We start from the raw sequence: 27,325 nt of genomic DNA on the forward strand, positions 1-27,325 counted from the left end.
ATCTGGCTTATTCAACGTTTTATCATGTTCTTCAGAATTCTTCTTCAAATTTTCATCTGCACTGACTACCATAACTCCCAACATAATCACTAAGTCAAATTCAATCAAACTCTTGTAATTTTCAGTGTATATTCTCGTGTCCCTGTCCACCCTAAGATCTGTCTTTGGCTAGTCTTAACCATATTCACAGACACAACATGATTGGAATCAGTCTTCCGTACTCAAAATTCTCATTGTCAATTAACATTTGACATTTTAGCGTACAAACATTCCAAAGGAATTTTACTTTGACCTTTGTGTGACATTGCTCTATTGATCAGAGTATTAACATCCGTCTTCCCGAAATAACTTCCAAGCTGCTTTGAATTTAATAGCAGAACATATAGATACAGTGCAGAACATTTTTGTTATTGTCAATCATATTCTGGTTGAAACTGGAGTCTTATCACTCTTTGCTTTAACTATATATTTAAGGATTTGCTTTGGGCATTATGATTATCAAACATTTCCAAAACATCAGATCCAGGTCACATGTTAAGAGAAAAGAAGGGAAATTCATTGGGTTAAGTATTCAATTAATTGAGTCTCATGGAAGTTTGATGGATTATAAGAAATTTCTTAGGAGAATTGGCTGATATTTATTTTGAAGTATGAACTATAGAATATGGTCGCTGATATGAGTCACACTCCCCAACCTGTTGCATTTATAGCTTTAAATAAAATATTCTACTTTTAAACAAAATGTGTGCATCATCTATTTCCTAAACCACGCTATGAATGTTAAATAGCATTGCTTTTATAACCTTACAACCAAACATACAATATGAATATATGCATTCACCTTGATGAAAGAAACGAAGTAAAATTCAGAAAAGAGTGAGTCTGGAATAAGCGAAGTTTTTATGTTAATTCTTTCATTGCTGTTGTTGAACTTTATTTTCATAAAAAATGAAATTTTGTTGTACAGTAAAAGTAAAACTGTGTCTAAGTTTGAGGAAATTTATCAGCTCTGTTGTATCTATATTTGATGATTGTAACATTAAATTTTTTAACCTCTAATTTTAAAGAGGGCATATAGTGTTTCACTAAATGTCTCTTGTTCCATTGCGAAACAATGTGTTATTTTTAGAACCTCTCAACAGATTCAGTTCATATTTAATTACCTCATAGTATCATAACATCAATGTCTACACATCAGGTCAGTCAAGATTAAAGGTCAAAAATCACAAGTGACATCTTTTGCCAATTCATCAGAAATAATACTTGCACATGCTGTTGGAGACATTTTCTTATTTGTGTGTCATCAAGCAGCTTTCCCAACAGAAATGAAGGCAAATTACCTCTTCTGTAATTGCAGCAAACAGTATCATCTTAAGCCATTTATATTTCCAAAGCAGTTCTTCATATAATGCCTTTTAAAACATCTTATTGCTGACAATAGTCAACTTTCCAATAAGATTTGAAGATTTTATGTTGAAGTTGATGTTTCAAGGTGTAGTAATTTTAGAAAACAAAAATAACAAAAAATACATATAGAAGATAAAATTAACCAGTACTATCTGATATTTACTAAGAAAATACCACTGTGTGTATTAACCATTAAAGACTATGATAGGTGATGATGGCATAAACTCAACATTTCATGTAGTAAGAATCCTTGTCTTTAGTAACCTGGCTAATAGTAGACATAAAAGGATAGGGGGGTTAATTGGTGGGGTATTAGTATGCAGGTTTTAATTATCATATTTGATCATAGATGGCTTCTATGTTAAAGGGACTATGATATCAGCTCGAGTTGTAGAAATGTGGATTTAGAAACTAAAAGTTGATGCTTGAATCCCCAGTGCAAGTATATCATTGTCTTCTGTGTAACACTAAGTTCTCACCCAGTCCCTACCAACACCTCAAGGGGATGAAGACAAACTGCATTGATTTGTGCTTGCAGTGTTCTAGCACTATATTAACAGAGACATAGACCTTAAACAGCTTTCAACTAAATGCTTCTGAATTATCAATTAAGTACACGACTGAATAGAAACCTTTTGACAGACAGATTTACTAGCCTTCTGATCAATACCTGTACCATTTCTACCTCGCTCTGTCTCAGTGGAGCCCCTAATTAATCGCTCCGTAACAGCTGCTTTTGTGTGTGTCCAACCAGCGGTAAAAATCCCCTTAAACGCTTTATGTAAACATTGATTACTTTACTTCTCAGATTATTAAAGTTACTTGATATTGATATTGGTGAGGCTGAATTGTATTTTTATTGCTTCTGTGTTCTGAAGCAGAGGTGGCTACATGTGTTGGAAGGAACATCGCATTCCTATGACTTCTGGTATTGATGCCAGTGTAAACCTTGTCTAAATAAAAGCAACATCGCTGGTTTATCAAAGACTACGATAAATATATTTCATAAATTTATGAGTTATTTCATTTCTTTTCTGCACACATGGCGTAAAGAACCAAGAAAGCTTATTCAAACAATTCCGAAATCAAAGCTGAAGTCATTTGTTGTCCCTCCTATTGGCAGACAAATTTACAACTTGGCAACATCCATGATAAGCCGAATTAGCAATTAAACTCTGTAGGTGTAGTACAAAGTCCTTATCAGGGACCAAGATTGGTTTTGATTCTAAATTTGAATATTCTTTAACCAATGCCGATTACAAGGTATTGATTACAATGTAAAAGTAGCCCGTCGTCATCGACATCACCAGCTTGGTTGGTTGGCCACAAATAATTTGACTCCATAACTTTTCCTACTGCTATGCTTAATCTCGCCCACAAGCATCAGTGATCTGGCAAGGTACCCTTTACTGACAGTTTGAAAAAAATCTGAGTCATTTACATGATGGTCTCAGTAAAGTTGTATCATTTAAATAAGTTACTGTTAATTTCAGGAATTTTTCAAGTGAATCTTTAGATAAATTTTAAACATGACAATTTTTTTTTATTATTTTCAGGAATTTTTTAAGTGAATCTTTAGCTAAATTTTAAACATGACCATTTTTGTTGAAATCCAATGAAAAGGAAACAAGGGCTTAAAATTGAGGAGTAATTTTTGTAGGATAGGAACAATTCCGGTAGAAGTTCTTTAAAAAACAGAGTTAAAAATATAATGTTTTAAAAAATTTGAATGATTCGATATGACTTACAAAAGTTTTTTTTTTAGTTATATAATCCTGTTTATGGTGGGCATTATACAAGAAAGTAAAATACAAATATATAACTGTTATAGTAAAGAAAAATGTCTTTCTCACGGAGTCTAAACCTGTTTATAATGGGCAGTATACAAGGAAGTGAAATACAAATATATAACTGTTATAGTAAAGAAAAATGTCTTTCTCACTGAGTCTAAACCTGTTTATAATGGGCAGTATACAAGGAAGTGAAATACAATTATATAACTGTTATAGTAAAGAAAAATGTCTTTCTCACTGAGTCTAAACCTGTTTATAATGGGCAGTATACAAGGAAGTGAAATACAAATATATAACTGTTATAGTAAAGAAAAATGTCTTTCTCACTGAGTCTAAACCTGTTTATAATGGGCAGTATACAAGGAAGTGAAATACAATTATATAACTGTTATAGTAAAGAAAAATGTCTTTCTCACTGAGTCTAAACCTGTTTATAATGGGCAGTATACAAGGAAGTGAAATACAAATATATAACTGTTATAGTAAAGAAAAATGTCTTTCTCACTGAGTCTAAACCTGTTTATAATGGGCAGTATACAAGGAAGTGAAATACAATTATATAACTATAGCAATAGAGAAAATTTTCAACATTTAAAAAACATTTTTTATAAATGATTATTATATCTGTTCACAGAATGAGTAACATTTTTGTAAAAGCTAATAATTAAGTAAAGATATCGGGTTGTTTTTGGTTCCTTTTCTGTCTATGTAAACAGTATACCTACCTGATATGTACTGACTCCCATAACCTTTTACTGTATTGTATTTTTTGTAAATATAGAGAAATCAAATTAAATTCAGTTGAAAGTTTTGCTGAATTATTCTTCTAGGGAAGTTATGTTGTTTACTTACAAAAAACTAACAGAAAACTATTTCTGTTATCAAACCTCATCAACATCAAAATGCAACTGGTTATGTAACATTCCAGTCTTAAATGATTAAGTAATATATGAACTAGTTTGCTTGTTTTAAAGATCTCTAATATTAAAATTGAGGTTGAGATCCTTTAAGACTGAGCTTCTGTATGTGCAGATAGTGGGAGGTGAAGACTTCTGATTGAAACAAGCTATGCAAAAATTAAGTCATTGAGTTTTGGAAGTAAATATTTGATTACAAACTAGTACTTAAACTATTTTTCATTTAAAGGACAATAGAATTAGTAATTGAGTGGAAGCACTTGGACTTTGTTCCTAAAAAACATTCTAATACTACATCTATATTTGTTATAAAGTATTGGCAGAATTGCTACAAATATAGACTAAATGTAGTTCCTCCCATGCTATCACTTGTTATAGTTTTATGGGGATTTTTTGTTCATCAGTTCTGCAATGAATGAGATAAAAGTGATTTACTGGTTATTGACCAAGCAGATAGAATTGATGTGTTCATAACAATCTGTACCCTATATCAATTATATATTATAAGGATTAGAAGTGATTGGGTATTATCTCCTAATTGATTTATGACAGACACAATGGAAACCTATCAACAGTAATCAGATTGAGGTCTCTTCCTCTCACACCCACAAGTGGTGTCAAAGGTCAGAGGTATCTTGTCCACGATTGGCTATTATTTCTGGATTGATTTGAACATCAGCACAATAAAAATCCAACAGCTAGTATTAGATTTGACCTTGATGAAAGTTCAGAAGTGAGAGGTTACAGTGTTCAGTTTATGGCGTCACATCTGTCCTGGGGTTTAAATCTGATCCAAGAATTATTATGGCAGGATCCGTTACTGGACCTTAATTTGGTATTGATTAAATGTATGACGATGTGACAGGGGGTTTACTTTGTGTTATTATGTGTTTATAAATGACAAGTAGAGACAAATCATGATGGCTTGTTGTTCAGCTTTATAGGTGAAGACTAGGTATATGGTTGGCCGGACTTGGGTCCATTTACCAAAGCCTATGTAGACCACAGAAGCACTTGTTTCTATGTACAAAACAGGCAGGTAATATCATATTACTCTGATTTTGATGAGAGATATCTTCATTTTTTTTTATTTATTATGATAGATAAGTTATCATTATTATTTTTTTCTTTCAGAATGAGCTGAAGTTCCATGCAGTCGGCCAGGAACCAATCAAGGAACATGCTTATTTTGTCAAAACTATGGCTTCAAGATTCAGTTTCAAAGACAGACCAGTACTTGGAATTGACCAATCAAAATTCACATTACCAAGGGATATGTCTGTGATAATGAAGAAAGACAACTATTCGTTGGATACTTTTTCACCCAATCATGACTGTTTTCAGGTCCACATGACTAAATTTCTTGGGAATCCTTACGTTTTTGATCATGATAAGAATGCAAAGGTAAGATTTGCAAATTACTTTTTGTTTAATGATAAAATCAAACTGTTAACTTTAGTGGTCCAGGAAACTGAAATTTAGTAGGGATAAAAAAAGTGAATGTGAAATGTATAAATAAAATCATTCTAGCATTGATACTTTATGTGTGTAATAACCTTTGCATAGTCTTTTTTAAAGTTTGAATGAAATTCATTTATGCTAAAACTAGGAATAGATAAAGAAATATTCTATATCTGCCTGTAGGAAGCTTTCCTCTAGAAGATAACACAAAATTTGTGTGAATCTTAAGGTCACATTATTGCGATAAACCTTTGATATTTTCTTCAAGATGAAAAAAGGTAGAGAGATTTACAATTTAACACGAGAAATGTCAGTCTACATATCTAAGTTACCTATTGACAGGTTGACTCAGAAGTGGGTTCCCTGAAAATTTATACGTGTGATGGAGAATCGGTACAAGTGAGTGGTCTCCAGGACGACAATATGGTTACTATGGAGATCCCACGACTTCCTCTTAAGGTAAAACATCCTATTGATTATAGTGACCAATGAACGTTGTGTAGACTGTTTACATATCTGGGGGCAAAATGTGATGCGTTAAAGTGCTTTCATGGATGGGAGGTTTGGATTGGGAATCATTGCCTACGTTTTTATGTGGAAATACAATCATACATGTATGTTAAAATGGAAAAATTCCATCAATACAGAAATGCTGTTAATGTAATACTTTGTAAAAGTATGTGTCTTACTTAACCAACTAGGCATATGAATTTATTTACTTAAATATTTTTTATTCAATTTATTAAGGGTTATGCAGACAAAATTTCCATGATTTTTTAAAAATAATTATCTGTATATGCTAAATTCATAGACAAAATTTTCATGTTTTTTAAGTTATTATCTGAAGAAGCTAAATTCCTGACAAAATTTCACATGGTTTTGATGTGATGTGTTTAATATTTGGATGATCATTATTAGGATTTTTTTTTTTTTGTTAATCTTTAAAAGGCAGGTAAATTTCGACCTGTTGTAGACATTGATAGAAGAATGCTTTCATGGAAATATTTACAAAAGGTCTAACAGTGCAGGTTGCTAGAACGTTTTTGCATGATCGTTTCAATTCCTATACAATTGGTGTATTATGTAGACTGGGTATTCCCATGCTGGACCTATGTGAGGAGCTAACACTGTAGGTTAAATATGTCTGTAGGCTATCGTGATACCTATCAACACATCAAAGTACACAAACACACATCATGAAGACATTGCCTAAATGTAATTTTCTCTTCTCATTGGAGGGAGCGTGAGATGATTTTAAGATGAATGTCCCTGGACATTAATATGACTAACTGACCACCAGGATTTGTTTGCTGCTAAAACTTCTGTGACGTTAGAAGTCATTGTGTGATGAAAGAATATAGTGTATCTTAAGTTGTCTGTAATATTTGATTGCCTTAAGGCCTTCAGTTTGCTCTGAAGGAGCTGCTGTGTTTGTGAAGCCCAACGGACATGTTCTTCACCTCTTATTGGAGCTAGTCAAGCACAGAATACATTCTGAATAAATCGTGTACTCTCCTGGGCACTGTAACATTTCAGTTACAATGGGCTCCAACCAGGTGACAATGTATTGCTGCATTAGCAACCATTCCAGTTTTGACAAATGGTGTTCATCTGTTCTGAGTATTGCTGTCAGTGCTTAATGTATCTCTCCTATAGACATTATATATTGGACTAAGGTTACTGGGTATCATTAGGGTTTGTCTCCTACAGACATTATATATTGGACTAAGGTTACTGGGTATCATTAGGGTTTGTCTCCTACAGACATTATATATTGGACTAAGGTTACTGGGTATCAGTGTAGCATTAGGGTTTGTCTCCTACAGACATTATATATTGGACTAAGGTTACTGGGTATCATTAGGGTTTGTCTCCTACAGACATTATATATTAGACTAAGGTTACTGGGTATCAGTGTAGCATTAGGGTTTGTCTCCTACAGACATTATATATTGGACTAAGGTTACTGGGTATCATTAGGGTTTGTTTCCTACAGACATTATATATTGGACTAAGGTTACTGGGTATCAGTGTATCATTAGGGTTTGTCTCCTACAGACATTATATATTGGACTAAGGTTACTGGGTATCATTAGGGTTTGTCTCCTACAGACATTATATATTGGACTAAGGTTACTGGGTATCATTAGGGTTTGTCTCCTACAGACATTATATATTGGACTAAGGTTACTGGGTATCAGTGTATCATTAGGGTTTGTCTCCTACAGACATTATATATTGGACTAAGGTTACTGGGTATCATTAGGGTTTGTCTCCTACAGACATTATATATTGGACTAAGGTTACTGGGTATCAGTGTAGCATTAGGGTTTGTCTCCTACAGACATTATATATTGGACTAAGGTTACTGGGTATCATTAGGGTTTGTTTCCTACAGACATTATATATTGGACTAAGGTTACTGGGTATCAGTGTAGCATTAGGGTTTGTCTCCTACAGACATTATATATTGGACTAAGGTTACTGGGTATCATTAGGGTTTGTCTCCTACAGACATTATATATTGGACTAAGATATATCCCATAACCTGCCTGGTTTGTCTTAGGCACGAGAGACATTTATAATCTTTTTCTTGCTAAACACTCAGTTCTATTGAACAGAAACAACAGGTCCTATCCTTGTGTCCTATACCTGCAGGACAGAGAACATTTCTAGTGAACAAGAACAACAGGTCCTATTCTTTTGTCTTTTACCTGCAGGACAGAGAACATTTCTAGTGAACAAGAACAACAGGTCCTATCCTTGTGTCCTATACCTGCAGGACAGAGAACATTTCTAGTGAACAAGAACAACAGGTCCTATTCTTTTGTCTTTTACCTGCAGGACAGAGAACATTTCTAGTGAACAAGAACAACAGGTCCTATTCTTTTGTCTTTTACCTGCAGGACAGAGAACATTTCTAGTGAACAAGAACAACAGGTCCTATTCTTTTGTCTTTTACCTGCAGGACAGAGAACATTTCTAGTGTCTAAAAAGACTTGTGTTTATATGATTTATATAAATTGTTAGGATTGTTTTGCTTACTTTTTTTGTTTGCTGGCATTAGTTCTTTCTGTGATTTATTGAAATTGCAATTTATAATTAGGGTTTAACTGAGCTATAAAATTCTTAGACATTTACATCTCCGGGCTTTCTTTAACACAGAGCAGGTATAGCTCCTAGCAGCTGTACCATAAAATATTGCATCAGATTCACTTATTACCAAGATATCTGATATTTAGTGGAAGGAAGGAAAGAAAGCTAAAATGATTTGATGATGTAATGGGTTATTGAAGTCTTTTTTCTATCTGATGACTGTAAAATGAAATTATGTGTACATGAAAACTTGGTATTAAAGAGATCTTTATATACACACATCAGTCATGCAGTTTATTTGGCTGGAATAAATAGAAGATGAGAACATGTTTTAAAAGAAGACAGAGGCCAGAGTTATTGATTTTGTACAGTATATTATAAAATCAACATAATCTAAAGATCTAAACAGGAAACATTTTTATGAAACGCTTACTCTGTTTAGTCAGTTCCGTCATACAGTTGTATGACTTGATCCTTAGTTAAGGCTGTTCCAACATACAGTTGTGTGGCTCAAATAGTTGTGTGACTAAATCCTCAGTTAAGGCTGTTTTGTCATACAGTTGTATGACTCGATCCTTAGTTAAGGCTGTTCCATCATACAGTTGTATGGCTCAAATTCTCAGTTAAGGCTGTTCCATCAAACAGTTGTGTGACTCAAATCCTCAGTTAGGGCTGTTCTGTCATACAGTTGTATGACTCGATCCTCAGTTAAGACTGTTCCATCATACAGTTGTGTGACTCAAATCCTCAGTTAAGGCTGTTCCATCAAACAGTTATATGACTCGATCCTTAGTTAAGGCTGTTCCATCATACAGTTGTGTGGCTCAAATCCTCAGTTAAGGCTGTTCCTTCAAACAGTTGTGTGACTCAAATCCTCAGTTAGGGCTGTTCTGTCATACAGTTGTATGACTCGATCCTTAGTTAAGGCTGTTCCATCATACAGTTGTATGGCTCAAATTCTCAGTTAAGGCTGTTCCATCAAACAGTTGTGTGACTCACATTATCAGTTCATGCTGGTTTGTCATGTAGGTGTCTTATTCAAATTTTCAATTAAGACTGTTTAGTCATACACCATATATGATTCAATAGAAACACTGCTTTTTCACTAAAGAATTGATTCCTTAACATAAAGCTTGAAGTTTACATAATCCATTGTATACAAAATCGAAATATATAGATAAAGATATGATATATCTAAATAAACCAGACAATCTGATATTGTGATAACAATAGGCATCACTGTTTCAAAAGAGTGCAGGACTATATTTATATACATCATATACAAAAGAGCATCAAGTTAAAAGAGAAGCAACATTATATAAAATTTGCCAAAACTGAAGAAAAGTGTAGAAACTGTATTGTATTGGGGAAAATGTTTTTGTTAACAAAAATAACAGACAAAAAGTCCAGAATTTTATGAAAATGAAGAAGGGTCAAATTGCAATCAACAGAGAAACAATGTACAAAAATGTCAGAACTGAAAATAGAGGAACTTGCAATAGAGTGTCAGTGTAATATGGAATTATTTAACAAGTACATTAATTTTTTATGGGGCTTTAGGCAAGACAAGAGATATTTAACAAGTAAATTCCATGTTACATGTATAAGATTATATTTATGTTATAACCAGTATTTTTGGAAAATAAGCAAAAACTCTTAGATTAATTTCCATAAAAGATAGGCTTGTTTTGAATTGGACAATACAATTTTCACAGCTGAGACAATCATGTGATGTTATCAAAACTTATTTAAGACATCACAATAGTATTACATGTCTTACCCTAGTTATATGACATGACACAACAGGTCACGTATGTGATGAAACTACAACATATACCAAAAACTAACTATACAACAGTTGATGGACAAATTGTACAAAAATATCAAAATTGCAATCAACTGAAAACAAAAACATTGAAATTTGCAATTAACAAAATGGATTGTATACAAAACATTGTATTAACAATCTACAGAAAAGCTACATTGCATACAAAAAAAAATGGGAAGAGTTCTTTGTTAGATTAAAAATGGAAAGGCATATAAAACTGAGGTGGAGATGTATGGACAGTTCAAACTGACAATGTCATTCCTAAAGCAGGTGCACAATTTTCTGAGACATCACATTTTGTATGGAAGTGTTAACAGATATTCACAATAAGATGTTGGGAGTGAGACTGCTGTCATACCTACTGAGAACCCATATATTTGTTGGATTGAGCCTCTTCTGGTGCAAAACCAAATTAATGCCAGGTTCAATAGCAAAGACATACATGTCGGGTAAAACAGCTGATAAAAACTAGGTTTGGAGCTTCCCATGTTAGGAAATGAATTATTTAATAAGATACATTACAAAAACTTGGAACTAATTATTGTAAAGACGTCACTGCTGGGCTAATCTCCATCGGAATGTTGTATAGTTATGTAATATACATGTATTCTTTGTTTAGATGAAGGCTGGTGTACCCCTTTAGGTGTACTTGTATACTAAACTCATAAGTCTTGTCTTAGCAGAAGACATATATATTTTTTAATCCATGCTCTGACAAGGGTATTAGTACTAAAAATGTGAAAATGGCTATGAATAATTGATGATATAACAAAGCTATGTTAATTGACATCTAATTTTGATTAAAATATGAACACTGGCTGGAAAACTTCTTGCAAAAATAAAATCATGCACAGGTTTTGCAAATAAATCAATTATTGAAATTTTATTTGCAGGAGGAGACGACTCTGTCAGATTTAGTGGTACAGCATCGTCTTGAGAGAACATTGATGAACCTTCATCAGTTTAATGTGAGCAGAGAACAGCAACAGCATTCACTTAACATCATCTTTACACTGACTCCAGCTATAGGGGAACGCCTCTTTCCTATAGCCTTGATGATAGGGTGAGAGACTTCTTGTCAATATCTAAATAAAATACATTATCATTTTCATGTTCACACCAACTGTTTCTGTTGTGTCATATCCTTCTTGGTTTAGTGTACATTATGCCTACTCCCATCTATTTCAAGAAACGCCAGAAGATGCTATATCATTTGTCCTGTGATAGCCCTCTCCTCTTCATCAGGTCTGAGAATTTATTTCAATGCTCTGGGCTTATATTATTTTTATATATAGAGTGGGGAATGTTTGATATTGTTTTAGAGTTTTCTTAATTGACAAGTTCAAAATACTTGCAAACATTATCAACCTTTTTTCCTGCTCTTTTTTATATAATGAAATGATTGTTATATAGAAAGGTGATATTTGGATGTTTGGTCATTATTGAAATAGATAGTTTGTGTGGTCAGATTTTTAGAGGTCGTTTTCATTATGAGAAGTTTGTGTGGTCAGATTTTTAGAGGTCGTTTTCATTATGAGAAGTTTGTGTGGTCAGATTTTTAGAGGTCGTTTTCATTATGAGAAGTTTGTGTGGTCAGATTTTTAGAGGTCGTTTTCATTATGAGAAGTTTGTGTGGTCAGATTTTTAGGGGTCGTTTTCATTATGAGAAGTTTGTGTGGTCAGATTTTTAGAGGTCGTTTTCATTATGAGAAGTTTGTGTGGTCAGATTTTTAGAGGTCGTTTTCATTATGAGAAGTTTGTGTGGTCAGATTTTTAGAGGTCGTTTTCATTATGAGAAGTTTGTGTGGTCAGATTTTTAGAGGTCGTTTTCATTATGAGAAGTTTGTGTGGTCAGATTTTTAGAGGTCGTTTTCATTATGAGAAGTTTGTGTGGTCAGATTTTTAGAGGTTGTTTTCATTATGAGAAGTTTGTGTGGTCAGATTTTTAGAGGTCGTTTTCATTATGAGAAGTTTGTGTGGTCAGATTTTTAGAGGTCGTTTTCATTATGAGAAGTTTGTGTGGTCAGATTTTTAGAGGTCGTTTTCATTATGAGAAGTTTGTGTGGTCAGATTTTTAGAGGTCGTTTTCATTATGAGAAGTTTGTGTGGTCAGATTTTTAGAGGTCGTTTTCATTATGAGAAGTTTGTGTGGTCAGATTTTTAGAGGTCGTTTTCATTATGAGAAGTTTGTGTGGTCAGATTTTTAGAGGTCGTTTTCATTATGAGATTATCAGATTTCATGATGTAGGTTCCTATTGGTCCTTAGTTACACCTATTTTATCATAGCCATTACTTAGAGGAATTTTAAAATTTCATGGAAGTAAAAGCTATGAAGAAAAAATCAAGGAAAAGATCTGACATTTAAAGAAGATATAAGATCTGTTGATGACGGAGGCCAAAATCCCTGTGGGATCTCCTGTTTAAAGGTGTTTGCTGGTCAGATTGCTGTTGTTTGAAAGGTGAGATTTTAGTGATGGTGAAAAGAAGAAGTTTTTGAGGTGAAATTCTAGTATTACTGAGAAGGAAATGCTTTTATGTGTACTTAAAGAGAATTGTTGGACTGCTGAGTTTTGTCAGTGTTTCAAAACATGACCAAGCATAAGGTCTTGATTCCTTGTAATGACGGATGTGCCTGAAATTTTCGCTCAAACCTGTCTCATTTCTAAGGTGAGCAAAGTTTCAGGTGTGTTTGTCTTGCAAATAGCAACAAAACTGATCTTGATCTCAGCCTCCAGTGATCTTTAATCTAGATTTAGGTAAACTAGACAGTGAATTCTCTTGGTCTCGAGCTCAAGTGATCTTCAGTATAGTTTAAGGTACATGACACTATGACTGATCTTGGTGTGAACTTCTGTGATTCTTAGTCGAGGTTTAGTTATCGTATATGCGACTGATATTGCTGTGAACTTCTGTGATTCTTAGTCGAGGTTTAGTTATGGTATATGCGACTGATATTGCTGTGAACTTCTGTGATTCTTAGTCGAGGTTTAGTTATGGTATATGCGACTGATATTGCTGTGAACTTCTGTGATTCTTAGTCGAGGTTTAGTTATGGTATATGCGACTGATATTGGTCTTCGTCTCCACGGACTTTCATGTAGTTAAGTTTAAAAATCCATTGAGAAGGTTGTTATTTCTATCTAATGGTTATGATTTGTATTACAAAGGAACCTTTTACCAGTGGCCATTATAGACAGGCATTTGCAATAGAGTTGGTCTTCCTTTTACTCTGGGGAATAGTTTTAGTCCAGAATGTAAAATTCCGTAAATTTCAAATGCATTTTATGTGTAATAAATTCTTAAGTGATAGTCAAGATTATGGTTTCTCAAGAAAAGGTCAAAATTACTGTTTCTAAAGATCAAACAAATTAACCATTATATACTGTACTGTAAGACATTGTTATTCTAGAAAGGTTAGCTTTCCAAAAATATTACGCAGAGAAAATTTTGAAACAGTAGTGGTCTTGAATTGAACATTTTTAATACAATTGTTAAATGAGTAATGACCTTGAGCATTATAACCAATTTGAATACTTAGGAAGATTTCAGGGTTTCAAATTTTTTTATTTGTATTTTGAGATTAAACATCGTGTTTGTCTCCTGCAAGGGTTTGTTTGAAACAGCATTGTCCTGCAAAGACAGGGAAAAAAAACAAACACAAGATTAATCTTTGCTACATCTCTGCACCAATTCACCCTTGGTAGTTTGCGATATTCATTTAGAAACTTGTGTGTTACCGAAGGGCACCATGACCTAACCTGAATGTTTATTGGAAAGTTTACACTTGAGAAACATATAATTGACTAGGGAATCCACTGTGTGTCGGTTAGCTAGATAACACAGTAAAAGACCAGGGTGTCTGTTATCCGATCTCCCACCATTGTCTGTCGTGCAAAAAAAAAATTTAAACACCATCAATGATGAGTCACTCTTAAAAAGAAGGAACAAAAATCTATACACAAGACTTATATAGACTCTGAATGTAAATTTCAGGCTGCAAGTCCCGCCTACCCCAGACAAACACCTACTGAGGCGTGAATTTGATGTGACATCCTTACAGGCCAAACTCTTTCTGCCTGCTGGGTACTTTAATGGTGAGTAACTTGAAAGGGTATATTTTCAGAGCAGTGTAGTATATGAAATATCTCAACATTAAGATTTGAAAGCAACACATTCTTTATGCTTATAAATTGATGGATAGAATTGAAGGGAAAAAAATCCACAGTAAAAAGTCACACAATCAACAGTAAAATAATTCAAATTTTGAGTCTACAATGTCTATCTTACAATAAGTCCATGCCTGTTAATAAGCCCACCCTTGATTTGTGCTATTACAAAGCATTACTAACAAATGCTTTTTCATTGTCATGTTATGAATCCAATCCCTTTGTGTCCAAAGTAATATGTGTTGAGGTATGAGACAAAGTCAGGTCAGAATTCATTTAAATAGTACAGCTCTAGTCTGTCACGTACATGTAGTACAGCTGTAGTCTGTCACAGTGAGAACATGTAGTACAGCTCTAGTCTGTCACAGTGAGAACATGTAGTACAGCTCTAGTCTGTCACAGTGAGAACATGTAGTACAGCTCTAGTCTGTCACAGTGAGTACATGTAGTACAGCTCTAGTCTGTCACAGTGAGTACATGTAGTACAGCTCTAGTCTGTCACAGTGAGAACATGTAGTACAGCTCTAGTCTGTCACAGTGAGAACATGTAGTACAGCTCTAGTCTGTCACAGTGAGAACATGTAGTACAGCTCTAGTCTGTCACAGTGAGTACATGTAGTACAGCTCTAGTCTGTCACGTACATGTAACTAGTCTGTCACGTACACAGCTCTAGTCTGTCACAGTGAGTACATGTAGTACAGCTCTAGTCTGTCACGTACATGTAGTACAGCTCTAGTCTGTCACAGTGAGTACATGTAGTACAGCTCTAGTCTGTCACGTACATGTAGTACAGGTCTAGTCTGTCACGTACATGTAGTAGAGCTCTAGTCTGTCACGTACATGTAGTACAGCTCTAGTCTGTCGCAGTGAGTACATGTAGTACAGCTCTAGTCTGTCACGTACATGTAGTACAGCTCTAGTGTGTCACAGTGAGTACATGTAGTACAGCTCGAGTCTGTCACAGTGAGTACATGTAGTACAGCTCTAGTGTGTCACAGTGAGTACATGTAGTACAGCTGTAGTCTGTCACGTACATGTAGTACAGCTCTAGTCTGTCACGTACATGTAGTACAGCTCTAGTGTGTCACAGTGAGTACATGTAGTACAGCTCTAGTCTGTCACAGTGAGTACATGTAGTACAGCTCTAGTCTGTAACGTACATGTAGTACAGCTCTAGTCTGTCACATACATATAGTACAGCTCTAGTGTGTCACAGTGAGTACATGTAGTACAGCTCTAGTCTGTCACAGTGAGTACATGTAGTACAGCTCTAGTCTGTCGTAGTTAGTACATGTAGTACAGCTCTAGTCTGTCACAGTGAGTACATGTAGTACAGCTCTAGTGTGTCACAGTGAGTACATGTGGTACAGCTCTAGTCTGTCACAGTGAGTACATGTAGTACAGCTCTAGTCTGTCACAGTGAGTACATGTAGTACAGCTCTAGTCTGTCACGTACATGTAGTACAGCTCTAGTCTGTCACAGTGAGTACATGTAGTACAGCTCTAGTGTGTCACAGTGAGTACATGTAGTACAACTCTAGTCTGTAACGTACATGTAGTACAGCTCTAGTCTGTCACATACATATAGTACAGCTCTAGTGTGTCACAGTGAGTACATGTCGTACAGCTCTAGTCTGTCACAGTGAGTACATGTAGTACAGCTCTACTCTGTCACAGTGAGTACATGTAGTACAGCTCTAGTCTGTCACAGTGAGTACATGTAGTACAGCTCTAGTCTGTCACATACATATAGTACAGCTCTAGTGTGTCACAGTGAGTACATGTCGTACAGCTCTAGTCTGTCACAGTGAGTACATGTATTACAGCTCTAGTCTGTCACGTACATGTAGTACAGCTCTACTCTGTCACAAGCTCTAGTCTGTCACAGTGAGTACATGTATTACAGCTCTAGTCTGTCACGTACATGTAGTACAGCTCTACTCTGTCACAGTGAGTACATGTAGTACAGCTCTAGTGTGTCACAGTGAGTACATGTAGTACAGCTCTAGTCTGTCACGTACATGTAGTACAGCTCTAGTCTGTCACGTACCTGTAGTACAGCTCTAGTCTGTCACATACATGTAGTACAGCTCTAGTGTGTCACAGTGAGTACCTGTAGTACAGCTCTAGTCTGTCACATACATGTAGTACAGCTCTAGTCTGTCACGTACATGTAGTACAGCTCTAGTCTGTCACGTACATGTAGTACAGCTCTAGTCTGTCACATACATGTAGTACAGCTCTAGTGTGTCACAGTGAGTACACGATTCAGATTTGTTCAATAAACGATTCTGCATTGTGAGGCACCAAGTCAATATTTATATCCAGAAATCATAACATATGGCTATACATTAGTTACAGACAACAGTCAGATAGGTTCCGTTACTTTGTCATGGTGTCGCTGTTAATGAAAATCTGCCATGTCAACTGGTCATTTTAATCCGACTCTGTAACATGGTGAGGATCAAGTCCCTGCCATTAGCTTGTGCAAGTTTCTGGCTCATGTATGTAGGTGGTAAAGATTTTTTGCATTTAAAAAGTAAGTGATACACTGGACCGCCCAGGAAATGGAAAGCCTCCTGTGGGAGCTGAAAGGCTGATCAGGTTAAAATCTGAGCTGTAGTCAAATTAAATTCACCATGTCATCTTGGCTGATTCTCTTTTGTAAAAAAAGTTGCTATCGTATGACGCATAGAAATCAAATAACCTTATTTACTTTCTGGCTAGACATCATGTGACACACAGATGCCATGTGATACACAGAGAATTGGAAAAATAAATGGAAAATTAACTCACAAAAACTCCCCTCAAAAAATCCTCTTCATGCAATCACGAAGTCTGTTAATTTTGTTTTGGTGGTAAATATTGTCTTCAGGAAACTCTTGTTTAACTGTTTCTTAAGTGTAGGTAGGTGATTATTGAAATGTCAAGGTTATTTGATCACGGACATCTACCTATTAATGTTACAGCTGACAGACCAGTGATCATCAACAGGGCATTTACTTCCTCAATTATTTCATCATTCAGTAATATAAACATTTAAGTAAATTGTAATCATTTCTTAATTAGATTGATCACACTGGAATTTTTTTTCAAGACTATTCTGCCTCATAGAATTACATAATATAATCTACATGTCCTATATTTTTGTTTGGAAATTGTCCTTCCACCTAGCTCGTGTACTGGGTACCAGACACATGCTGGTGTGTAGTCCTTCACATAGAAGACTTAAATATTGACATTAAGCTGTCTAGCACAAGTTCACAGGATGAAAGGTCAGTGAGTACCAGGTTGGATTGAATCCTGTAGAAGTAAGGAAAAGCTTTGGTAGATGTGTAAAATTTGGTAACAGTGCGTGCTGACTTACTTATTAGACGCCTAAACACAGTATACAACTTCAAATCAACATATTGATTAGATTGGTGCTTAGCTATGTTACAACCCTGTTGGCTGTAAACACCCATAGTCCTCAAGTCATAAATTGTGAGAAAATTTTACAGGGATCAGAATGGTATGATCTGCCGAAATGATATTAGTTCTTAGGAAATAGAAAAAGATTTTATGTAAAATGTCCCTACTAGCTGTACTAACTTTTGATTGATTTGTTACAGTGTATATTTAACAATGTGTATCTCTTGTTTTTATATATAGGATGAGTGGACTAAACATTGCATGGCGTTTTGTGTATCTTGCATGTCGACTTCTTGTAGTTCAGACAAGAATGTTAAGTATGGTCAGCCGGTGAGAAAGGCATCAGTCACTTTGTTGTAGTGATGGCATGGTGACACAAGTTCAATTTAAGCTTTGAGTATAACATTACCAGTCTTTGTCGGAAAAAAACACTGCAGGTCTTTACCATAATTAGCTCTTTTTTTGTAAAATGAGACATGTACGTGGACCAGTTGTGATGACATCACAGATATTTATCTTCGCCGTTTCCTCTTCAGAGGGGGCATCCAGATCACTTAAAGGCAGCTCTTGGGCAATGAATTATTAATTTTTCGTTGTTGAAGATTACAAGATGAAACACCAGGAAGAAACAAATGCATGAAAACAAATTGCAGTTGATCAAAGGGTCATATGAGTGCTTCCCACCTTTATGAACAAAGGTGGCTTATGCACGGCATGCCCAATCACGCCTAAGATCTAGGAAGGTACATATATCTACAACAAAGGAAAATGCTAGTACAGTGTAATACTATACTCACTGTTTTCACCCAACACCAAACTTGTCACATTGACATGAATTAGCCAAGGATTCATCGATATAAGTTTACTCACCCCTACAAGGTAAGTACAAACTAAGGTAAGTTGTTGATCTGTTAAGGCTCTCATAAAGTACAAGTTGAGAAAATGGAATTTAAAGTTGTCAAGGTTTAGAACAGAAGGTTTTAAGAGCTTTCTTAATCACTACTTTTTCACAGTAATGGAGATGTAAAAGATCAAGATCATACGAAAAAGGAAAATATATTTGTACAAAAATGATGATTGAATTGTAAGGTTTGTTGTCAATGATGGGTCAAGGTCAAAAAGAGATGTTAAATCTTATCAAATATTTATTGAAGATGAAACCAGATTTGTTTTCCATTTTCGAAATGAAAATATCTATTCTGAGATCAATTTCACACAATTTCTTGCTTCTATTCTGTTTCCTCCCATTACTTAGATGATATTAGTCTGGTAGGTAGTGAGAGTTATCCATGTCCTGATCGCTGTGACATTTAACGCTTCACAATCATAAACATTTTTAATTTCAAAATAGTTTGACGTTAAATACAGGCAATCTGTTACATTTGTAGCCTTTCCAGACAAGCTAACTTACATTTTACAATAAAATTGGATTGTTTACCAAATCCACACTGTCAGCCATGTATAAAAATTTAACACCGATAACCCTTATATATTGATGTCAGCGTTTTGTTGTTATGAATGCATATTCAGCATGTTTGTTAAACTGTTGAACTCAGTCAAATTGTTTTTCATTAAAGCAAAACTTAACAGGAATGATGGCTTTGTTTTAGTTGTTTGTAAATGTTTTAACTGCATGAACTCGAACAAAAAGAACCTGCTTGTTCATCGCTTGCTTTGGAATTAAATCAAAATTTTTGCTACAAGAAATCTTTTCAAAATAATTGAAATCCATTATATTTTAAAAACATATGAATGTAAATTGAAATATTTTTCAAAACAATTTTCATATAATTTTGATTTCAGAATTTTATTTACAACAATTTTGATTGATGACTGTTAAGTTTGAACATGGAGGTTCTTCGTTGTGATGAACATGTAAACAGTATCCTGTCTGCAGAGTTTTGAAGGAGTCTGTTCCATTATTTGTAATGTACAATTACAGACACACAGAATGAATCATAAACAAGAGCAGTGAGGCTGTCACCATGGTCAACAATATATTTAAACAATAAGATACAACTGACTTTCTTACTTAGTAAGGTGTAGATATTAAAGATTGGAAGACAGTATCACAATTAATAAACAACTTCAATTATTTTAATTGAAGATAAATGTAAACTTCAGTGAAAGGTGTTTATGTTTATCTTCATTTATACTGGATTGATGAAATAAATATAACATTTCGGTTTTCATAAACCTCTACCATACTGAAGTTGAAACAAAAAATCTAATAAAGTTTTGAAAGAATAGTTCATGAACTGGAAATGAGGATTCTCATAGTCACAAAAAACCCAGATTCTTCTCATAGTCACAAAAAACGAAGATTCTTCTCATAGTCACAAAAAACCCAGATTCTTCTCATAGTCACAAAAAACCCAGATTCTTCTCATAGTCACAAAAAACCCAGATTCTTCTCATAGTCACAAAAAACGAAGATTCTTCTCATAGTCACAGAAAACAAAGACTCTTCTCATAGTCACAAAAAACAAAGACTCTTCTCATAGTCACAAAAAACAAAGACTCTTCTCATAGTCACAAAAAACAAAGACTCTTTTCATAGTCACAAAACAAAGATTCTTCTCATAGTCACAAAACCAAGATTCTTGAAATATTCAATTTCTCTGTTAGAACACTGAAAATAATCAATAGTAGTTTGTTTTAGTTGAATCCAACCATCAGAGAGTCAAAGGTCAAGTCAATTAATTCTACAGGACAAACCACCAACTACAACTTTTATGGCAGAGAGTCAGTGCTCAATTTCAGCTCTTTGTGATGGGAATCAATGACCAATCACAGCCCTTCTTATTTCAGTCCATTAACCAATCATATTGTTTCATGTGATGGGAGTTAATAACCAATCACAGCGTGATTACAGTAGAACACAGTAAGTGTTGTTACACTTGTATCCGGGTATTATTATTTTTAGTTTTATAACATGAAAGTTTTCCCTGACTTTGATAAGACGTCTTCAATGTTAATGTCAAATTGGTAAATCAGAAATCAATGTTCACAACTAAATAACAGAAGACTTTGAAGAAAGGATCTCAATAGACCACAGACAGATAGTCTACATTAAATCTGTTTTCTAGCAAAAAGCTTGTGTTATTCAACAACATGTTCCTATACACCGTATTACTGCTTACTTTCTCCAGGATGATATTTTGGCTATTTCATGGTACATTAACTTTATCACGAGTATTTAATCATTGAAAGGATTAGAAAGGGGTGTATTAGATGTCTTTTTAAATCCAGATTGCAAATTTTTTTATATGTTTAAAGATTAATTTGATTCTTTTAAAAGCAAATAGCATAAATTTCAACCAGTGGAATTAACCAGCTATACGGTACCACAAAATCATCTTGGATTTGGAATTTTTCAGATTGTGATTTTGTCATTTTGTTTTGGTTTTGGTGTGTACGTTACCTGGTATATGAAAAATTAATACACCAGGAGATAAACAAGAAAATGTGTCTACAATACCAAACACAACCAACGTGAAGCACCAAACTTATCAGCTGACAACTTTTATTTCATTTGAATTTTTGCAAATGGTAAAAAAATATGGAAATAAAAAAATTTGAACAGATCATATTTAAGGTACATATTTGGACTAAAATGGCAATTTTATTTCGGTCATGTTGGTCCATATTTGATAATCATGAAGAAAAACAGACTAGATAGAGAAAGGATGCTGAGAAACTACATCACAGCAACACTTGGCGGACATGCAAAAAGCATTTTATTTTGTGAATACATTCTAGTGTAGCTGAACCTACTGTTTTGCCACAATTTTGGGAAGTAGTAAAGAAGGTAGGTTTTACCAATAAAGGAATCCATACTCAAGTTTGGATTTGTTCATTCAAATGTTGTAAAATAAACTGCATGATTTGAAAATTGAGTGTAAAGACTGATATTTAAATAAAAATGAATTGCAATATTAGGAAATCATGATAAAATGTTTTGTAAAGGCTTGAGATCGATATTTTGTAAAGCTCAATAAAAATGATTTGACTTCAAAGATCTTAATGACATGTTGCTCTGCAAACCTAGCAACACCTTTGGTCATCCATACTATCATATATTAAAAGCTGGTTTTTTATCCAAATTAGCTCTTATTGTCAAAGAATTTTTTAGAATAAGAACAGTTGGGATTTTTTGATAATAAGAAAATGTCTTATGAAAAGAGTAACATAAAAATAACTACATGAAATGTTATAGTTTGATGTAGATTACCATACACAAATGACAAACCTGTAACATAAGGACATCCAGACAATATAAATGAAAACACATACAAAGAGTGAGTCACATTATCATCATAATGAAGACTTTGTTACCTATCCAAAAGAGAACGGAAACCCAAGGACACTTGTCCCCAGGGGAACAGAAACCCAAGGACACTTGTCCCCAGGGGAACAGAAACCCAAGGACACTTGTCCCCAGGGGAACAGAAACCCAAGGACACTTGTCCCCAGGGGAACAGAAACCCAAGGACACTTGTCCCCAGGGGAACAGAAACCCAAAGACACTTGTCCCCAGGGGAACAGAAACCCAAGGACACTTGTTCCCAGGGGAACAGAAACCCAAGGACACTTGTCCCCAGGGGAACAGAAACCAAAGGACACTTGTCCCCAGGGGAACAGAAACCCAAGGACACTTGTTCCCAGGGGAACAGAAACCCAAGGACATTTGTCCCCAGAAGGATAATGCAGAACACCAGCCCAAAGCAGCAGAATTGACACTCCTAAGCCTAGAGTGTAAAGCCAGTAAATCTGTCTCCTCTTCACTGCATGGTACCCCAGGACAGAAACATACCATAGTCTCCGAAGTGCAGTGGAGTACAAAATAAATTCAATTTGTCAAATTTTGATAAGCATACATGCCTGATTCAATTTGATTTTCAAATGTCTCTAAGATAAATATTGTTACATAAAATTGAGAGTAATAATCTAATCCTTGTAGGTTTGGAGGGAGTTATCTAATCCTTGTAGGTTTAGGGGGAGTTATCTAATCCTTGTAGGTTTAGGGGGAGTTATCTAATCCTTGTAGGTTTAGAGGGAGTTATCTAATCCTTGTAGGTTTAGAGGGAGTAATAATCTAATCCTTGTAGGTTTAGGGGGAGTAATAATCTCATCCTTGTAGGTTTAGGGGGAGTAATAATCTAATCCTTGTAGGTTTAGGGGGAGTTATCTAATCCTTGTAGGTTTAGAGGGAGTTATCTAATCCTTGTAGGTTTAGAGGGAGTTATCTAATCCTTGTAGGTTTAGGGGGAGTAATAATCTCATCGTTGTAGGTTTAGGGGGAGTTATCTAATCCTTGTAGGTTTAGAGGGAGTTATCTAATCCTTGTAGGTTTAGAGGGAGTTATCTAATCCTTGTAGGTTTAGGGGGAGTAATAATCTAATCCTTGTAGGTTAAGGGGAGATGATATTCTAATCCTTGTAGGTTTAGTGGGGAGTAATAATCTAATCCTTGTAGGTTTAGGGGGAGTAATAATCTAATCCTTGTAGGTTTAGTGGGGAGTAATAATCTAATCCTTGTAGGTTTAGGGGGAGTAATAATCTAATCCTTGTAGGTTTAGGGGGAGTAATAATCTAATCCTTGTAGGTTTAGGGGAGATGATATTCTAATCCTTGTAGGTTTAGTGGGGAGTAATAATCTAATCCTTGTAGGTTTAGGGGGAGTAATAATCTAATCCTTGTAGGTTTAGGGGGAGTTATCTAATCCTTGTAGGTTTAGGGGGAGTAATAATCTAATCCTTGTAGGTTTAGGGGAGATGATATTCTAATCCTTGTAGGTTTAGTGGGGAGTAATAATCTAATCCTTGTAGGTTTAGGGGAGATGATATTCTAATCCTTGTAGGTTTAGTGGGGAGGTAGGTTTAGAGGGAGTTATCTAATCCTTGTAGGTTTAGGGGGAGTGATAATCTAATCCTTGTAGGTTTAGAGGGAGTTATAATTTAATCCTTGTAGGTTTAGGGGAGATGATATTCTAATCCTTGTAGGTTTAGGGGGAGTAATAATCTAATCCTTGTAGGTTTAGGGGGAGTTATAATCTAATCCTTGTAGGTTTAGGGGGAGTAATAATCTAATCCTTGTAGGTTTAGGGGAGAATAATCTAATCCTTGTAGGTTTAGGGGAGAGTAATAATCTAATCCTTGTAGGTTTAGGGGGAGTAATAATATAATCCATATAGGAATAGCACACTTCATAAAAAAATACACATAGTTTAAGCTCGAGTAATAATCTAATCCTTGTAGGTTTAGGTTGTAGGTTTAGAGGGAGTAATAATCTAATCCTTGTAGGTTTAGGGGAGATGATATTCTAATCCTTGTAGGTTTAGGGGGAGTTATCTAATCCTTGTAGGTTTAGGGGGAGTAATAATCTTATCCTTGTAGGTTTAGGGGGAGTAATAATCTTATCCTTGTAGGTTTAGGGGTAGTAATAATTTAATCCTTGTAGGTTTAGGGGAGATGATATTCTAATCCTTGTAGGTTTAGGGGGAGTAATAATCTAATCCTTGTAGGTTTAGGGGGAGTGATAATCTAATCCTTGTAGGTTTAGGGGGAGTTATAATTTAATCCTTGTAGGTTTAGGGGGAGTAATAATCTAATCCTTGTAGGTTTAGGGGGAGTTATAATCTAATCCTTGTAGGTTTAGGGGGAGTAATAATCTAATCCTTGTAGGTTTAGAGGGAGTAATAATCTAATCCTTGTAGGTTTAGGGGGAGTAATAATCTAATCCTTGTAGGTTTAGAGGGAGTAATAATCTAATCCTTGTAGGTTTAGGGGGAGTAATAATCTAATCCTTGTAGGTTTAGGGGGAGTAATAATCTAATCCTTGTAGGTTTAGAGGGAGTGATAATCTAATCCTTGTAGGTTTAGGGGGAGTAATAATCTCATCCTTGTAGGTTTAGGGGGAGTAATAATCTAATCCTTGTAGGTTTAGAGGGGAGGGGGAATAATCTAATCCTTGTAGGTTTAGAGGGAGTAATAATCTAATCCTTGTAGGTTTAGGGGGAGTAATAATCTAATCCTTGTAGGTTTAGGGGGAGTAATAATCTCATCCTTGTAGGTTTAGGGGGAGTAATCTAATCCTTGTAGGTTTAGGGGGAGTGATAATCTAATCCTTGTAGGTTTAGAGGGAGTGATAATCTAATCCTTGTAGGTTTAGGGGGAGTAATAATCTCATCCTTGTAGGTTTAGGGGGAGTTATCTAATCCTTGTAGGTTTAGGGGGAGTTATAATCTAATCCTTGTAGGTTTAGAGGGAGTAATAATCTAATCCTTGTAGGTTTAGGGGGAGTAATAATCTAATCCTTGTAGGTTTAGGGGGAGTAATAATCTAATCCTTGTAGGTTTAGGGGGAGTAATAATCTAATCCTTGTAGGTTTAGGGGGAGTAATAATCTAATCCTTGTAGGTTTAGGGGGAGTTATCTAATCCTTGTAGGTTTAGGGGGAGTAATAATCTAATCCTTGTAGGTTTAGGGGGAGTAATAATCTAATCCTTGTAGGTTTAGGGGGAGTAATAATCTAATCCTTGTAGGTTTAGGGGGAGTTATAATCTAATCCTTGTAGGTTTAGAGGGAGTAATAATCTAATCCTTGTAGGTTTAGGGGGAGTTATAATCTAATCCTTGTAGGTTTAGGGGGAGTAATAATCTAATCCTTGTAGGTTTAGGGGGAGTTATAATTTAATCCTTGTAGGTTTAGGGGGAGTAATAATCTAATCCTTGTAGGTTTAGGGGGAGTTATAATCTAATCCTTGTAGGTTTAGGGGGAGTTATAATCTAATCCTTGTAGGTTTAGGGGGAGTGATAATCTAATCCTTGTAGGTTTAGGGGGAGTAATAATCTAATCCTTGTAGGTTTAGAGGGAGTAATAATCTAATCCTTGTAGGTTTAGGGGGAGTAATAATCTCATCCTTGTAGGTTTAGAGGGAGTAATAATCTAATCCTTGTAGGTTTAGGGGGAGTTATAATCTAATCCTTGTAGGTTTAGGGGGAGTAATAATCTAATCCTTGTAGGTTTAGGGGGAGTTTATAATAATCTAATCCTTGTAGGTTTAGGGGGGTAATAATCTAATCCTTGTAGTAATAATCTAATCCTTGTAGGTTTAGGGGGGGAGGTTTAATCTAATCCTTGTAGGTTTAGAGGGAGTAATAATCTAATCCTTGTAGGTTTAGGGGGAGTAATAATCTAATCCTTGTAGGTTTAGGGGGAGTTATCTAATCCTTGTAGGTTTAGGGGGAGTTATCTAATCCTTGTAGGTTTAGGGGGAGTAATAATCTTATCCTTGTAGGTTTAGGGAAGATGATATTCTAATCCTTGTAGGTTTAGGGGGAGTAATAATCTAATCCTTGTAGGTTTAGAGGGAGTGATAATCTAATCCTTGTAGGTTTAGGGGGAGTAATAATCTCATCCTTGTAGGTTTAGGGGGAGTAATAATCTAATCCTTGTAGGTTTAGGGGGAGTAATAATCTAAGCCTTGTAGGTTGAGGGGGACTTATCTAATCCTTGTAGGTTTAGGGGGACTTATCTAATCCTTGTAGGTTTAGGGGGAGTCATAATCTAATCCTTGTAGGATTCGGGGGAGTTTTAATCTAATCCTTGTAGGTTTAGGGGGAGTAATAATCTAATCCTTGTAGGTTTAGGGGGAGATGATAATCCTTGTAGGTTTAGGGGGAGTAATAATCTAATCCTTGTAGGTTTAGGGGAGATCCTTGTAGGTTTAGGGGGAGTATAATCTAATCCTTGTAGGTTTAGGGGAGTAATAATCTAATCCTTGTAGGTTTAGGGGGAGTAATAGGGGGAATCTAATCCTTGTAGGTTTAGGGGGAGTAATAATCTAATCCTTGTAGGTTTAGGGGGAGTAATAATCTAATCCTTGTAGGTTTAGGGGGAGTTATAATTTAATCCTTGTAGGTTTAGAGGGAGTAATAATCTAATCCTTGTAGGTTTAGGGGAGATGATATTCTAATCCTTGTAGGTTTAGGGGGAGTTATCTAATCCTTGTAGGTTTGATAATTCTAATCCTTGTAGGTTTAGGGGGAGTAATAATAATCCTTGTAGGTTTAATCTAATCCTTGTAGGGAGTAATAATCTAATCCTTGTAGGTTTAGGGGGAGTAATAATCTAATCCTTGTAGGTTTAGGGGAGAGTATAATCTAATCCTTGTAGGTTTAGGGGGAGTTATAATAATCCTTGTAGGCATCCTTTAGGTAGGTTTCCTTGTAGGTTTGAAGGCA

General features: G+C 35.1%; 1 protein-coding gene across 1 annotated transcript in view; it reads left to right on the forward strand.

The window, feature by feature from the left end:
• The window catches only part of LOC132565490 (polycystin-1-like protein 1), a 153,002-nt gene that overhangs the window by 93,928 nt on the left and 31,749 nt on the right, over window positions 1-27,325 (forward strand). Inside the window, exons 26-29 of the mRNA XM_060230141.1 lie at window positions 5,252-5,521; window positions 5,921-6,037; window positions 11,396-11,565; window positions 14,496-14,596. Of these exons, the coding sequence (XP_060086124.1) occupies window positions 5,252-5,521; window positions 5,921-6,037; window positions 11,396-11,565; window positions 14,496-14,596 (658 nt within the window). The remainder of the gene's footprint in view (window positions 1-5,251; window positions 5,522-5,920; window positions 6,038-11,395; window positions 11,566-14,495; window positions 14,597-27,325) is intronic.

Source organism: Ylistrum balloti, unplaced genomic scaffold, assembly GCF_031769215.1.
Source record: "Ylistrum balloti isolate Yb309-2 unplaced genomic scaffold, AGI_CSIRO_Ybal_v1 Utg369724, whole genome shotgun sequence".
In the NCBI taxonomy this organism is placed as follows: domain Eukaryota; kingdom Metazoa; phylum Mollusca; class Bivalvia; order Pectinida; family Pectinidae; genus Ylistrum; species Ylistrum balloti.